Source organism: Oncorhynchus mykiss, chromosome 17 (assembly GCF_057628025.1).
Source record: "Oncorhynchus mykiss isolate SJ-2025 chromosome 17, ASM5762802v1, whole genome shotgun sequence".
In the NCBI taxonomy this organism is placed as follows: Eukaryota; Metazoa; Chordata; class Actinopteri; order Salmoniformes; family Salmonidae; genus Oncorhynchus; species Oncorhynchus mykiss.
In genome coordinates, this window is record NC_143038.1 from 23,774,440 (window position 1) to 23,791,852 (window position 17,413).

At 41.1% G+C, this 17,413-nt stretch overlaps 1 protein-coding gene across 24 annotated transcripts in view; it reads left to right on the plus strand.

Annotated features, from left to right (window-relative positions):
* The window catches only part of ptprt (protein tyrosine phosphatase receptor type T), a 415,067-nt gene that overhangs the window by 361,062 nt on the left and 36,592 nt on the right, over window positions 1-17,413 (plus strand). For 13 of the 24 annotated variants that reach the window (XM_090205071.1, XM_090205072.1, XM_090205077.1 and 10 more), the window contains 2 exons: window positions 743-930; window positions 14,660-14,747. In XM_090205071.1, the coding sequence (XP_090061197.1) occupies window positions 743-930; window positions 14,660-14,747 (276 nt within the window). Of the gene's footprint in view, window positions 1-742; window positions 940-14,659; window positions 14,748-17,413 lie in introns of all 24 variants that reach the window. The other 11 variants (XM_090205068.1, XM_090205070.1, XM_090205076.1 and 8 more) reach the window with 1 other exon arrangement.

Consider the following 17,413-nt stretch of genomic DNA (forward strand, 5'->3'; position numbering starts at 1 on the left):
GACGGATGAATCTGGGTTTGGCGGATGCCAGGAGAACGCTACCTGTCCCATACCTAGTGCCAACAGTAAAATTAGCTGGAGGAGGAATAATGGTCGGGGACTATTTTTCATGGTTCGAGCAAGGCCCTTTAGTTCCAATGAAGGGAAATCTTAATGGTACAGCATACAATGTCATTCTAGACAATTCTGTGCTTCCAACTTTGTGGCAACAGTTTGGGGAAGGACTTTTCCTGTTTCAGCATGACAAATCCCCCATGCAGAAAGCAAGGTCCGTACAGAAATGTTTTGTCGAGATCGGTGTGGAAGAATTTGGCTGGCCTGCACAGAGCCCTTACCTCAACCCCATCGAATACCTTTGGGATGACTTGGAATGCCGACTGCGAGTCAAGCCTAATCGCCCAGTATCAGTCCCCTGACCTCACTAACACTCTTGTGGCTGAATGGTAGCAAGTACCTGCAGCAATGTTTTAACATCTAGTGGAAAGCCTCCTCAGAAGAAGATGTTATATTAGCAAAGAGGGGACCAACTCCATCTTAATGCCTGTGATTTTCTTTTATGAGATGTTCAACGAGCAGGTGTCCACATACTTTTGGGCATGTAGTGAATACTAATGAATGTTCCACTGAATCATTCTAACACAAAGATAGTTCACTATGCGGTTAAACACTTCCAAACCCAACACTCTCTCACGATGATGTCACAGAGTAAGTGGATACTGAGTGTTTTCTCCTTGGTCCACAGACAGCAGCCATAGTGAGATGGCCCAGCCATCGTTGACCATCCAGACGTACCCGTACGGGGGCTGTGAGTCAGTGGAGATGTCCTACCAGGCCGGCCAGTTCCAGCCGGCCATCCGTGTAGCCGACCTCCTCCAACACATTACCCAGATGAAGTGTGGCCAGGGATACGGCTTTAAGGAAGAGTATGAGGTAAGAATGGTTAGTACAGTTTCATCAACATCACAGGGTGTGGTTTTTGACAGGAAGTCGTGGCATTGTGGTCGCTAGACTGTCTCCCAGGAACTTGTAAGATAATAATGTTTTCAAGATAACTTTGATGTTCTATTCAAACTTCCAATATCATCAGTTTCCTCTTTTACATGACATCTTCCATTTCGACCAGATATCATTATGTCCAGTTGCATTGCTGACTTTCTGCCTTGAAGGAATAATTTTGTTGTTTGTTTTAGTTTATTTGATTACGGCACATCTTTGTTTGAATGATATGATGAAATCTAATTTGCACTTCCCATCTTTTTAATAAGGGAAACACACTGGTGGTGCACTTATCAAATATTTATTGAAAATCACATTTGAAAACATAATTAATATCGATAGTTTACCAAAACAAATTAAAGACAATTAATTCTCAGTTCCACCCCATCTATTGATCGACGTTTGAGTCGTCTCGGAATGTGAGTGTTTTTTTCTCCACTAAAGACCATAACTTTTGAATTACTCACGCATTGCGTCCTAATTAAGTCCAGTAAAGTATTTTAATTTAGTTTTTTTCTTAAAGTTTGTGCCACTTTGGTGCCCCCTTTTAAGTTAGGTCACTTTGGGCCTCTCGGGTGGTGCAGTGGTCTAAGGCATCACTACAGACCCTGGTTCGATCCCAGGCTGTGTCACAGCTGGCCGTGACTGGGAGACCCCTGAGACGGTGTACAATTGTCCGGGTTAGGCCGGCTGGGATTTCCTTATCCCATCGTGCTGGCGGGCCAGGTGCCTGCAAGCTGACTTCGTCATGTTTTGGAGAACGCATGGCTCTCGACCTTCTCCTCTCCCTAGTCCGTAGGGGAGTTGCAGCGATGGGACAAGACTGTAACTACCAATTGGATATCACGAAACTACAAATAACGCCAACAGTCGTATTCCTAATGCCAAAACTCTCAACCAATTATTTGTCCTTTTAACCTGAGATTGAAAGAATTTAACCCTCAATATTGCTGCAAGTTTGTGTTCTACTTTAGACTTACCTCTGGGTTCAGACTTTTATTAACTCAAACGAGTCTGCAGACACCACCTGGGTTTTCTAAGCTTTATAGAAAAATACTCATGTAAAGCCTGTTTTTATCTAACAAACAAAGGATTCGGTAAAACTTTATTTGGGTAGTCCATCTGTAGATATCACATTTCAACTATCTACTAACCCTAAACTTAACCCTTTCCCTAACTTTAACCCTTACCCTAACCCTTATTCTAAACCTAACCGTAACCTTAGCAAACAATTGCTTATCTACAGATAGTTTGACAATCTGTAGAGCATCCACAGATGGACATTCCGGAATATCCAGACCAAGGATTATTTTCCCTATTCAAATTGACAAAGGTCACTCAACACTATGCTACGTAGTCAGCCTTCCAGGAACACTATGCTGTAGGTCAGAGGCATAGGTAGAAATTGCTGTGTGGCTGGACCTGAGTAAAAGTGACTGGGCCAACAGCAAAATGACAGCAAAAATACCCTGACATCAGTTGTGGTGCATTGAGAAGTGGGTATACTCTAATTTTGCCAAAACAGCCTGCCTGGCGAAAAATATGAGAAACAGATATAGGCTACTCTGAATGACCTAAAATCATGGCAATGTGAAAAACATCCACCATGATATCTAGAATTAAAAAGTAGGCCTAGCCCTTTTTGCTGATATGTTTGGGGACCAGATAAATGCGGTCACCAAACTCACTCACTTGAATCAGCAAACATAAACCTGGCCTACCAAGGCAGGCTATTCTGATTTAGTCAGGAGACAATACAAACATCAAATACGTTTTCATTTAAAGCCAATTTTTATTTTCGGCCATCCTGATTGGGTGGGTCAGTGTTCAATCTGGCAACCTGGCCCTGCCAGGGCTTTGCCTCTGCTGTAGGTATTTGACTATTGTATCTAAACTCAGCAAAAAAAGAAACACCCCTTTTTCAGGACCCTGTCTTTCACAGATAATTTGTAAAAATCCAAATAACTTCACAGATCTTCATTGTAAAGGGTTTAAACACTGAATTCCATTCTTGTTCAATTAACAATTAATGAACATGCACCTGTGGAACGGTCGTTAAGACACTAACAGCTCCGAACATCACACCTGCGTGACAGGTACAGGATGGCAACAACAACTGCCCGAGTTACACCAGGAACGCACAATACCTCCATCACTGCTCAGACTGTCCGCAATAGACTAAGAGAGGCTGGACTGAGGTCTTGTAGGCCTGTTCTAAGGCAGGTCCTCACCAGACATCACCAGCAACAATGTCGACTATGGGCACAAACCCACTGTCGCTGGACCAGACAGGACTGGCAAAAAGTGCGCTGTTTGGTCTCACCAGGGGTGATGGTCGGATTTGCGTTTATCGTCGAAGGAATGGGCGTTACACAGAGGCCTGTACTCTGGAGCGGGATCGATTTTGAGGTGGAGTGTCCGTCATGGTCTGGGGCGGTGTGTCACAGCATCATCAGATTGCCTGCAATGACAACAAGCTCAATCTCAATGCTGTGCGTTACAGGGAAAACATCCTCCTCCCTCATGTGGTACCCTTCCGGCAGGCTGACAATGCCACCAGCCATGCTGCTCGTTCTGTGCGTGATTTCCTGCAAGACAGGAATGTCAGTGTTCTGCCATTGGCAGCAAAGAGCCCGGATATCAATCCCATTCAGCACATCTGGGACCTGTTGGATCAGAGGGTGAGGGCTAGGGCCATTCCCCTCCAGAAATGCCTGGGAACTTGCAGGTGACTTGGTGGAAGAGTGGGGTAACATCTCACAGTAAGAACGGATAAATCTGAGGAGGAGATGCACTGCAGTACTTAATGCAGCTGGTGGTCACACCAGATACTGACTGTTACTTTTGATTTTGACCCCCCCCCTGTTCAGGGACACATTATTCCATTTCTGTTTATCACATGGCTGTGTAACTTGTTCAGTTTATGTCTCTGTTGTTGAAACATGTTAAGTTTGCTTTTTTTGCTGAGTTTAGGTCTATAGACACGTCTTGTAGAGAAAGCCATCTCTAAGGCAATCTCTTACTGGTACTTACCATATAAGAGTAGGTGAATTAAGAGTTTCTTCCCCTTCTTGGTTCATAAGGGAAGAAGTTCATAGAGTTGACAAGGAATAATGTTAGAGCTTTGTTCATGTCTGGTCAGTGGAGTGAACTGAAGGCTGTGAAGGTTCTTTTCAACTTCTTGGCTGTAGGCCTCCGGTAGCCTCCCTTTGCCTGGCTGTAAACATGAGATGCATTGCCTTTTCCTCTCGCTCACTGTGCCTGCACTGATAAAGCCAGCAATTGTGCCTCTTATTTAAAGGATCATCCATCACTGGGGACATTTTTATAACGCCTTTCTGTTATTCCTTCCCCCTGTAACCTGATTTGCCTCACAATTTCAGCCCCTATCCCATTGAAAATTAAGTTGGCACTTTACTCCATGCTCGCTTATGAAATATAAAGGTCATGTTTTTTTTCATACAGTCCATGGGGAAAGTCAAATTGTCACGCATTCCCAAACACTACTTGCGGTTGGTGGATCGTGACTGCGGTGATGTGAGAATATCTTGAGACATACATACATACATACGTCAGTGCTTTGTATTATGGTGAAGAAGGCCCCAACTCATTTCAAATGGTGCCCCTTACATGTCATACATTATGTTTTCATGTGTGTTCTGTCAGTGTGCTCTCCATTTTGTGTTGAAGCTACAGTATGGTTTATGACTTGTTCAATGGTTGTGTGGAGGTGTGAACCTGTGGTTGTGAGAAGAGGAAAGGACCAAAGAGATGAGGAGAAGGAAGGAAGGCAGGGAGAAATGGAGATCTGGGGACTCTGATTAAAGGCGATAGCGGCCACCTGTGTGCGTTTGTCAGCATAATCGGCCCATTACTCACATCCTGACAGATGCATTGAGAGAGGGAGCCAGCCCTCACTGGCGCGCACACACACACACACACACACACACACACACAGAGACAGCCCACAAAGTCAAACAGAGGAACGGATCACATAACAGAGGACATCTAGAAACACATGGAGAACAAGGAGGGGAATCATTTAATCAAAAGCGTTTGGACATTTGGTTGCCTTCATAAAGGGACCTGACCTCATTGATAGCACACTGATTTGAGATAGAGCCCTCTGCCTCCTTCTCTGTGTGTGACAGAGCATGCAAACAATGTCTATCACTAATGGCACCCTATTCTCTTTATACTGCACTACTTTTAACCAGGGCACTTAGGGGCTCTGGGCAAAAGTAGTGCACTTTAAAGTGAATAGGGTGCTATTTGGGATTCAACCAACAACTCACGTGTCAGTGCCGACAGCTCACATACAGTTGAAGTCGGAAGTTTACGTACACTTAGGTTTTTTAACCACTCCACAAATTTCTTGTTAATTAACAAACTACAGTTTTGTCAAGTTGGCTAGGGCGTCTACTTTGTGCATGACACAAGTATTTTTTCCAACAATTGTTTACAGACAGATTATTTCACTTGTCACAATTCCAGTGGGTCAGAAGTTTACGTACACAAAGTTGACTGTGCCTTTAAACAGCTTGGAAAATTCCAGAAAAATTATGTCATGCCTTTAGAAGCTTCTGATAGGCTAATTGACATCATTTGAGTCAATTGGAGGTGTACCTTCAAATTCAGTGCTTCTTTGCTTGACATCATGGGAAAATCAAAAGAAATCAGCCAAGACCTCAGGGAAATAATTGTAGACCTCCCCGAGTCTGGTTCATCCTTGGGAGCAATTTCCAAATGCCTGTAGGTACCACGTTCCTCTGTACAAACAGAAGTATGCAAGTATAAACAGCATGGGACCACGCAGCCATCATACCGTTCAGGAAGGAGACGCGTTCTGTCTCCGAGACATGAACGTACTTTGGTGCGAAAGTGCAAATCAATCCCAGAACAACAGCTAAAGGACCTTGTGAAGATGCTGGAGGAAACAGGTACAAGAGTATCTATATCTACAGTAAAAATGGACATAACCTAAAAGGCCACTCAGCAAGGAAGAAGCCACTGCTCCAAAACCGCCATATAAAAGCCGGACTACAGTTTTTAACTGCACATGGGGACAAAGATCGTACTTTTTGGAGAAATGTCCTCTGGTCTGATGAAACAAAAATAGAACTGTTTGGCCATAATGACCATCGTTATGTTTGGAGGAAAAAGTGGGGGGCTTGCAAGCCAAAGAACACCATCCCAACCATGAGGCACGGGGGTGGCAGCATCATGTTGTGGGGGTGCTTTGCTGCAGGAAGGACTGGTGCACTTCACAAAATAGATGGCATCATGAGGGAGGACAATTATGTGGATGGACAATTATGTGGATATATTGAAGCAACATCTCAAGACATCAGAAGTTAAAGCTTGGTCGCAAATGGGTCATCCAATTGGACAATGACCCCAAGCATACTTCCAAAGTTGTGGCAAAATGGCTTAACTTCTTGGTGCACCCATCCCGTTAGCGGGATCATTTTCGTCAACGTCCGCTGAATTGCAGAGCGCCAAATTCAAATTAAATTACTAAAAACATTTACTTTTCATGAAATCACAAGTGCAATATAGCAAAACACAGTTTAGCTTGTTGTTAATCCACCTGGCATGTCAGATTTCAAAAAAGCTTTTCGGCGAAAGCTATCCAAGCGTTTATGTTAGGACATCTCTCTCAGCAGACATAACATTACAAACAGCTAGCAGCAAAGTAGATTGGTCACGAAAGTCAGAAAAGCAATAAAATGAATTGCTTACCTTTGATCTTCGGATGTTTACACACACGAGACTCCCAGTTACACAATAAATGTTGCTTTTGTTCCATAAAGATTATTTTTAAATCCCAAAACCTCCATTTGGTTGGCGCGTTATGTTCAGAAATCCACAGGCTCGAGCGGTCACGACGGGGCAGACAGAAATTCCAAATAGTATCCATAAAGTCCGTAGAAACATATCAAACGTTTTTTATAATCAATCCTCAGGTTGTTTTTACAATAAATAATCGATAATATTTCAACCGGACCATATCTTTTTCAATAAGAGTGAGAGAGAAAATGTCTACTCCAAGCTGCTCGCGCATGCAAAACACTGCTGGCACCCAGCCATCCAATGACGCGATGTGATCTTTCTCGCAAATTCTTCAGAATAAAAGCCTGAAATTATTCCTAAAGACTGTTCACACCATGTGGAAGCCATAGGAAAAGGAATCTGGTTGATATCCCTTTAAATGGAGGGAAGGCATGGAAGGCATGAAAAACAGCACTTCCTGGTTGGATTTTCCTTAGGTTTTCGCCTGCAATATCAGTTCTGTTATACTCACAGACAATATTTTGACAATTTTGGAAACTTTTGTGTTTTTTTAATCCTAATCTGACAATTATATGCATATTCTAGATTCGGCCTGAGAAATAGGCAGTTTCATTTGGGTACGTTTTTCATCCAAACATCAACATACAGCCCCCTACACTCAAGAGGTTAAGGACAACAAAGTCAAGGTATTGGAGTGGCCATTACATAGCCCTGACCTCAATCCTATAGAAAATTTGTGGGCAGAACTGAAAAAGCATGTGCGAGCTAGGAGGCCTACAAACCTGACTCGGTTACACCAACTCTGTCAGGAGGAATGGGCCAAAATTCCCCCAACTTATTGTGGGAAGCTTGTGGAAGGCTACCTGAAAAGTTTGACCTAAGATAAACAATTTAAAGGAAATCCTACCAAATACTAATCGAGTGTATGTAAACTTCTGACCCACTGGGATTGTGATGAAAGAAATAAAAGCTGAATTAAATCATTCTCTCTACTATTATTCCAACATTTCACATATGATCCTAACTGACCTAAGACAGGGAATTTTTACTAGGATTAAATGTCAGGAATTGGAAAAACTGAGTTTTAATATATTTGGCTAAGGTGTAAATAAACTTCTGACTTCAACTGTATGTTAATGCAGCGTATGAACAGTTTATTTATTTTTTAAATATGGAAAAAGACAATGCGACCTCATCCCAGGCTGTGTCTCAAATGGCAGCCCATTCCCTATATAGTCCAGGGCCCATAGAGCTTTGGTCAAAAGTAATGCACTATATAGGGAATAGGGTGCCATTTTGGATGCTACCTCATAACAAGGGCCGGTTAAACTCTCTGGGATATTCGGGACGGTAGCGCCCCACCCCGCTAACAACCAGTGAACGTGCAGGGCGAGACATTCAAAACAACAAAAATCTCATAATTAAAATTCCTCAAGCATACAAGTATTTTACACCATTTTAAAGATAAAAGATAAATTCTTGTTAATCCAGCCACAGTGTCTGATTTAAAAAAGGCTTTACAGTGAAAGCACCACAAACAATTATGTTAGGTCACCACCAAGTCACAGAAAAACACAGCCATTTTTCCAGCCAAAGAGAGGAGTCACAAAAAGCAGAAATCTAGATAAAAATTAGTCACAAACCTTTGATGATCTTCATCAGATGACACTCATAGGACTTCATGTTACACAATACAGTGTAGTGCATATTTATATCCAAAAATCTAATTTTACATTGGCGTGTTATGTTCAATAGTTCCAAAACATGCTGTGATTTTGCAGAGAGCCACGTCAATTTACAGAAATACTCATAATAAACATTGATAAAAGATGCCACTATTATACATGGAACTTTAGATACACTTCTCCTTAATGCAACCGCTGTGTCAGATTTTTTTTTTAATTTATGGAAAAAGCATACCATGCAATAATCTGAGTACTGCGCTCAGAGACCAAAACAGCCAAAGAGATATCCGCCATGTTGTGGAGTCAACATTAGTCAGAAATAGCATTATAAATATTAACTTACCTTTGATGATCTTCATCAGAATGCACTCCCAGGAATCCCAGTTCCACAATAAATGTTTGATTTGTTCGATAAAGTTCATCATTTATGTCCAAATACCTCCTTTTCTTAGGGTGTTTGGTAAACAAATCCAAACGCGAGTGCAAGTCCAGCTGAAAAGTCCAAAAAGTTATATTACAGGTCGTAGAGACATGTCAAATGAAGTATAGAATCAATCTTTAGGATGTTTTTATCATAAATCTTCAATAATGTTCCAACCGGAGAATTCCTTTGTCTGTAGAAAAGCAATGGAACGCAAGCTAACTTTCACATGACCCGCGTCATGAGCTCGTGGCAATCTGCCAGACACCTGGCTCACTCCCCTCTCATTCGGCCCCACTTCACAGTAGAAGCATCAAACAAAGTTCTAAAGACTGTTGACATCTAGTGGAAGCCTTAGGAAGTGCAATATGACCAATATCTCACTGTATCTTCGATAGGCTATGAGTTGAAAACCTACAAACCTCAGATTTCCCACTTCCTGGTTGAATTTTTCTCAGGTTTTCGCAAGCCATATGACTTCTGTTATACGCACAGACATCATTCAAACAGTTTTAGAAACTTCAGAGTGTTTTCTATCCAAATATACTAATTATATGCATATTTTATTTTATGGCTGAGTATCAGGCAGTTTACTCTGGGCACCTTATTCATCCAAGCTACTCAATACTGCCCCCCAGTCACCAAGACGTTAATGGCCCCAGAGTGATAGGCATCTGTGGATAAACACAAGGTCATGGAGTACCCACTCACTGGAACAAGTGGAAGAACTGCATAAATGCTTTAGCATCTAGGAGCAACCAACCTCTTGTCTTTTAATGTAAACTTTGCAAAGGTTTGGTTCAAGTGTCTATGTATGTAATGCTATGAACATGATCCTTTGTGTGTGCATTTGTGTGTGCGTATGTGTTGACTATGTCCGGACGTGTGATAATGATGATGATGATGAGGCTGCAGGTGAAACAATGCTTCCTCTAGGGATGTTCTACCTGTCTACATTTCTTTGCGTTCAGTGACCCGCTCTCCCACCCACACCCCTGCCTCATCATCTTATCACCACCGTCTACCAAGGGATGAGAGTGTGGGAGTTCTCCCTCTTCTCTAGCTTTTCTCTTATTCTTTTTTAAGAATATTAATATGTGCAAAAAAAGACTGATTGTAGATGAAAGGGATTCCATTTAGGACGTTTTCTTTTTGAAGAGAGCATCAATCCCCCCATCCCCAAACACAAACTAAAAGGGAAGTTGAACGTTTCCCCGCAGGGGGCCACAGAGCCCCATCCAATTATTCACCTCACTCCCACTCGCTCTCATTACCGGATGGGAAACGATAAATGGATAAACACTAGCCAGAGTGAGCCACGGGACTGCAAAACACTGGCGTACAGGCCTGGGTCATGTTCATTAGGGCATGCAGCAGAAAAACAAGCGTTACTGAAGTCCAGGTAGCGAGGGATAATGTTTCGGTCTGTTTTATTTTGTTTGGTGCCTAATGAACATGGCACTGATATCTTTGTTTCTAAACACTTAATCACATTATTACATGAGTCATGGATTTGGAGTTGATTGATTGATTTATCTGACAGTTTAAAAAAAATACAAATGTACACATTTTAAAAAGTTGACAGTGATATTAAAGTAAATTACTTACTTCCATTGTGGTACAGACATTTCATAGATACAGACATGAAAATGATTCTATGGTTGTCATCAGTCAGCTTTTGACATTAGATTTCAAATAAGTTTTGGTAGGTATGGCTTTAAGTTTTTGTGGTAGTTTGATCCATTTAACAGCGTTGGTATATAGAAAGGTATTCTTACCGGATAGACACTTAAATTTGAGCCAGATATCTGGGGGCTGAGTCAGTAATAATTCTGTGGACCAGACCAAGATTAATTAATACAACCCTTCTTTTCTCTACAGATAGCCAGCCTAGCTGTTAAGGAATATGAGCTCGAGACTATGGTTGGATTCCATTTTTTATACATATTTACCTCATTCATTAATTTCTATTTCAATAATTTCCTCATTTGGATTGAATCCTGAACCCATACCCATGGCTAAAAAAAGTATAGCTTGTATGCATACTGTAATATGTAATATAACCAACCTGAACTACTTTGCACACAGTTAGAGCTTGAATGAAGGGAAAACCTTGACTGGCTGAATGTTCTTGAACAAGCATCCGCCTCTTTGTATTATTGTCAGTTTTGAACAGAGGGAAGCACAAAAGCCGAGCTGTAACCAGGGGGTCTTTTTTTATTCCAGGAGTGGGAAAGCAGCACTTTCTTTTCTCTGTCTCGCAGTCTGTGTCTGGAGGGGTGCAGTACTGAGCCATGTGTTTGTATCTATAACTTTTTACATTCTCTGCCTTTGATCCCAGTGTCTGTGTGCTCTCGTCTGACTTCCACTGTGAACGCTATTATCTGATAAGGGAGGCCACTAAATTTGTCCTTGCTTTGTTCCCACTGTGTTCCCACTGTTTCTTTCAAGGGGGTGATTGCTGTTAGCCCGCCAACACACACAAACTAACTGCTTTAATCCATGGTGAGCCCAAGCACAGGAACCTATCTGATCAATTTAAATGGTCAATTAGCCACATAGTGATTATGGGGCACAGTGTTTTGTCTTCTACATCCTGTTGGATGTAGTTTAATTGCTATCTCTTCTCCCCTTCTCTCTCATTTGCATTCCCTCCCTTTCCCTCTCACTCTTTCTCCCTCCCATTTTTCTCTGTTTCTCTTTTGGTGCTCCTCACTTTGGCCTTACTGCGATCTAACCCCTCAATTGTAGGGGGCAGTCAGATTTAGGTTGCATGCCAAAAGGCTCTGCTTTCCTTTGTAAAACCATAGACTTCCTGTGTTGATTAACAGCAATTCATTTTTTAACCAGCTATTATGGTGAATTCCAGGTTAAGCACACATTCAAACTGCCACAAATTCATCTATTTCTTTAACAGTAACATATGCTCTCGGGACTAAGGGAATGCCATAGGTCTTGTTCCATGCAAAGCTCTTTCTCAAATCTGTTGTATATATGAGAAATGTCCAGAAGTATAAAGAGAAACAGAGAGCTATGAGAATGTACCCATCAATCATCCTCGGTCTGTCAGTGCAGACCAGAGTGGTGTGGAACTGAGCAAGTGTTGGAGTAGCTCTATTTTACGCTCAATAAGGAGACCGATATGCCATGATGGAGTAGAGGTCTCAGGGTCTTCACAGCTGCCAGCGTTATTACAGAGGGTAGAGAGAGCGCCGTTTATGCCAAGGCCAAACCAGACAGAGATGGGCAACAGGATATTACAGCTCTAACAGGAAGTAAACATAGGGAGTGGATTGGAGGCTTCCCTGTGAAAGCATTCACATTTAACCTTAATAATAAACTCCCTGTTTGGGGGATAGACAGCAAATCCATTTTCCAATTGACTGGGCGATGAGGAATCAACATCTGGTAAATGGGTTAAACTGTATGTTGTATGCAAGTGAAAGCTGTGCAAATGAAAGCTTGTTGTATCGGCATCTTAGCACAGATATCCGTTAATGGACGCTAAAGGACAATTTGGCTTAAATTAGGCGGCAGTGACAGATTTTCCCCTATGACCTTTATACAGGAATGCAAAAATAGCACACAGCCTCCCTTGTGCAGCCTGTTAACCAGACAAACACTCTCTTCTCAGCAAATTTTTGCTGTCAAGCGTGTCACATTGTCATGTTCTCTGTACAGTTGAAATTATCCAGAGAAGGACAAACAACTCCATTTAAGTCCCGTTACACCATGGGATATCATGTGCTCATGTATTTATTGGAGTCCTTCTGACAGACTGTATATTTGAATATTCATCCTTGTCAATGTCTCAGTCAGTTAGAAACATAAATATATATTATATATTTTGATTTGTTAAATTTTTTTTTTGGTTACTACATGATTGTGATGTCTTCTCTATTATTCTACAATGTATAAAATTGTAAAAATAAATAAAAACCCTTGAATGAGTAGGTGATCTAAACCTTTTGACTGGTACTGTATATACCTACTCGTGAGGTATTCAGAATCCAAAATGGTTAGCAGGCGAGTCCTAACTAGAGGTCGACCGATTATTATTTTTCAACACCGATACCGATTATTGGAGGACCAAAAAAGCCGATACCGATTAATCGGCCGATTTAAAAAAAAAAAAAAAAAAAAAAAAAAAAAAAAAAACATTTTGTAATAATGACAATTACAACAATACTGAATGAGCACTTATTTTAATTTAATATAATACATCAATAAAATCAATTTAGCCTCAAGTAAATGATGAAATGTGTTCAATTTGGTTTAAATAATGCAAAAACTAAATGTTGTAGAAGAAAGTAAAAGTGCAATATGTACCATGTAAGAAAGCTAACGTTTCAGTTCCTTGCTCAGAACATGAGAACATATGAAAGCTGGTGGTTCCTTTTAACATGAGTCGTCAATATTCCCAGGTAAGAAGTTTTAGGTTGTAGTTATTATAGGAATTATAGGTCTATTTCCCTCTATACCATTTGTATTTCATTAACCTTTAGCTATTGGATGTTCTTATAGGCACTTTAGTATTGCCAGTGTAACAGTATAGCTTCCGTCCCTCTCCTCCCTGGGCTCGAACCAGCAACACAACGACAACAGCCACCATCGAAGCAGCGTTACCCATGCAGAGCAAGGGGAACAACTACTAGAAGGCTCAGAGTGAGTGACGTTTGAAACGCTATTACCGCGCGCTAACTAGCTAGCCATTTCACTTCGGTTACACCAGCCTCATCTCGGGAGTTAATAGGCTTGAAGTCATAAACAGCGCAATGCTTGACGCACAACGAAGAGGTGCTGGCAAAATGCACTAAAGTGCTGTTAGAATGAATATTTACGCGCCTGCTTCTGCCTACCACCGCTCATTCAGATACTTAGATACTTGTATGCTTGTATGCTCAGTCAGATTAAATGCAACGCAAGACACGCTAGATCATATCTAGTAATATCATCAACCATGTGTAGTTACTAGTGATTATGATTGATTGTTTTTTATAAGATAAGTTTAATGCTAGCTAGCAACTTACCTTGGCTTACTGCATTACTGCAGTCTCCTTGTGGAGTGCAACGAGAGAGAGGCAGGTCGTTATTGCGTTGGACTAGTTAACTGTAAAGTTGCAAGATTGGATCCCCCGAGCTGACAAGGTGAAAATCTGTCGTTCTGCCCCTGAACAAGGCAGTTAACCCACCGTTCCTAGGCCGTCATTGAAAATAAGAATGTGTTCTTAACTGACTTGCCTAGTTAAATAAAGGTATAAACGGCGCCCAAAAATACAGATTTTCCGATTGTTATGAAAACTTGAAATCGGCCCTAATTAATCGGCCATTCCGATTAATCGGTCGACCTCTAGTCCTCTATCAGGGCCCATTAGTGAAAAGTGAGCAATACATGGTGAGCAAGACTCTTTTCAGTCCTTTGAGTCAACAAATCAAAAGATTTCAAACCGATAAATAGATTGTGGCTGGAAGAATGGCACCTTTCATGTTATGACTTTCTGTCTTCTAACACTTTGTAACACTTTCATCTTATGATACAATCCGCTGCATCAAAACAAAGTTATATCAGTAATCATTGTTTAACATTTCATGGCCCTTTTGCTTACTTGTCCCTCTAATGTTTGGATAATGCTATAGTATGGTTTTACTGCACATACTCATGTAGATTATTTTAACTGCAAGGTTGATATTTTCTGTGTGTTTGTGTGTGTGTGCGCATACTGGCCTGCAGCAATGTTTGATAGTGTGTGTGATGTGATTTCAGGGCCTGACCGAAGGACAGGCGGCCCCATGGGAGACCGCCAAGAAGGATGACAACCGCAACAAGAACCGATATGGCAACATCATCGCTTGTGAGTACTGAAGTGACACAGATACTGAGCTAGACAAGTGTGTTTGGTGTATTTGCGCAAGTCTTTTCAGAGCTCAGGAGTCTCCTGTACTCATAGTAGACTTGAGCTAGACGTGTTCTACTCCTTTGAAATGGTTAAATCTTCTCTCATAAGAGAAGATATTTGCAACCGTTTAAGGTTGTTGTAATTAAGCCCGCAGACTTTGAAAACAGTGGAGTCTACGAGGCCGTCGACACTGTCATATTGTTAGAGAACCCAAGGCCCCAATTAATGTGATACAAGAAAAGCATATTGTCCCAAGGACATAACTTTTTTATTAAGGGTTTAGATGTCACTGGCGAGACACTTCCTACAAGTGAAGGCTTTTAAATAAAACATTGCTCTAAAATGAAAAAGCTTGTCACATGCTGATAGCCAACAGGAATTATGATACATTTGCTGTTGGTCAAAACGTTTTAATTTCATGGGCTTGTAATGGAAACTGTCCATCTTACTGCATGCTCCTCATTAAAGTTTGGAAAAACCACAGAGTACAGTAGGTATCTTCATTTAACATAAGTCTGCCAAGAGCGATCGACAGTTAATTGTTAGACCCAAAAAATGCTTTTTAGAAAGTTTCACTCTGCGAACTTGAACAGTCACTGTGTAACAGATTGTTATCTGATCTGGAAAAGGGAAGCACTTTCAATTACATTTCTTCTTTGCTCCCCCCCACACACTGTGTAAACATAAAGCCTCCCATATGGTCATTTATAATTCAGTAGACATTGCTACCAAAATAAACAGAGTTATTGGCAAACATTTACATATCAGAGAGACTGGAGGAATCGTTGGCGATCCTGTAAAGCAGAGCTGCCCACCGGAACCACTCAAAACACAAATCTTTTAGATTCCTTTATGTTCTTTAAATTGTCTTTATCCTCTTTTCAGGAATAGTCCCTTGCTACAGTGTCATTTGTTTGGGGAGTTCTTAAAGCTGAGTACATACAGTAAAATGGTCTTGGCAGACTTATCAGCTTTGCACACTCTTGGCATTCTCTCAACCAGCTTCACCTCTTGGAGTTCCCACTTATACTGAGCACTTGTTGGCTGCTTTTCATTCACTCTGTGTGGTTTATATTTAATTGCAAAGGAGTACTGGTTGCTATCGCTAGTAGGTGTTTTCAGAGAGGACCACATCCTGTTGCAGTTGGATCAATGTATGGGACACCCTTTGAAATGAAGTTGAAGGAAACTTCACTGTCAGGCAGACCGTTGTCATCACATACAGTAGGCCTGTAACTTTTTTGGTATATTGTATTTTATTATTGATTTCTCAAGTAAATAGAACTTTGGTTTACAAGAAACTAGAGGGAGCAAAGATGTTTAGCTGTCAAGAAAATAGTATGTTCACATTGAAGGGTAAAGAATCAACATCATTTGACATTACAATGATATCGTCTCTTTCCGGGAAAAGCAATCGAGTAGGCTTTGCCTGATGCAATCTGATTCAGACATGAACCAATACTGCACTATTGCCATTGACTGAGGCGACAACACAACCCCCACTGAGTTATGAGTGTTGTGCGCTTTATTACACAAACTGTCACTCACTAGAGTCAGCTTGTGTTTGGAATCATGCGTAACACCTTCAGTCAGAAGGTGTTGTGTGAAGGAGTGCTCCCGGAATGATAAGTATCCCAGTTAAGTTCCGTAAAAAAAAGAGGTAACTGCCACTCTGGCGGCACACCGGTAGTCGATTCAGTTCAAGTTGGGCTGCATATGTGTGCACGTCTGTCAAAGCACAAGCTCTTTGGAAGTCGCTCATATCTTAACTGCCATTTAATTCCCGGCACGTAACGTTGAAGTATCTTCAGAGGTTCTCTTGAAGTCGTTGCCGTAGAAATCCCTTGATGTATTGACCAAAGACTGACGATTAGCATTCTCTTGACTCTCTACTTCCCCAATGTTTACTGGGTGCTTTTTTGCACCTGGCATTGATGTGAAGAAAGAAAGAAACTCTCAGGAAACATTGATTACATTTCCACAAGACAAACAGGCTCCAATTCAGTGAGGTTATTAAATGCTGGGTGTTAACAACTATATGATGTAATTGGGTATAATTACGAATTATTATTATTATTAATAGGATGTAATTCATGCTTAAGCGCTACAATATATATGATTGACAAATTTATTAGACCTAAAAACATTCTTATTTAAAGGAACCCGCTATGATATACCGTACTGTGTATGGCTGCCATCTTAAGAGCTCCGACCCAACTTTGCTATTTTGTGATTATTTTGGTGTTTATCTTTACTTTGATTGCACGAAATGTATCCTTTATATTTCTTATGATCATCAAAAACTTTTGAACATCAGATCGTTAGTTACTAACCTCCATTTCTGCTTTAACTTCGAATCGGCTCTTTATGTACATCTGATCCAGTAGTGTAAAGTACTTAAGTAAAAATACTTGGATGACCACCTAGTAAAGACATCAACACTATGAAATAACGCATTTGGAATCATGTAAATTATTATCCAAAATAGTTACAGCTTTGCACACTCTTGGCATTCTCTCAACCAGCGTCATCTGGAATGCTTTTCCAACAGTCTTGAAGGAGTTCCTACATATGCTGAGCACTTGTTGGCTGCTTTTCCATCACTCTGTGGTCTGACTCAT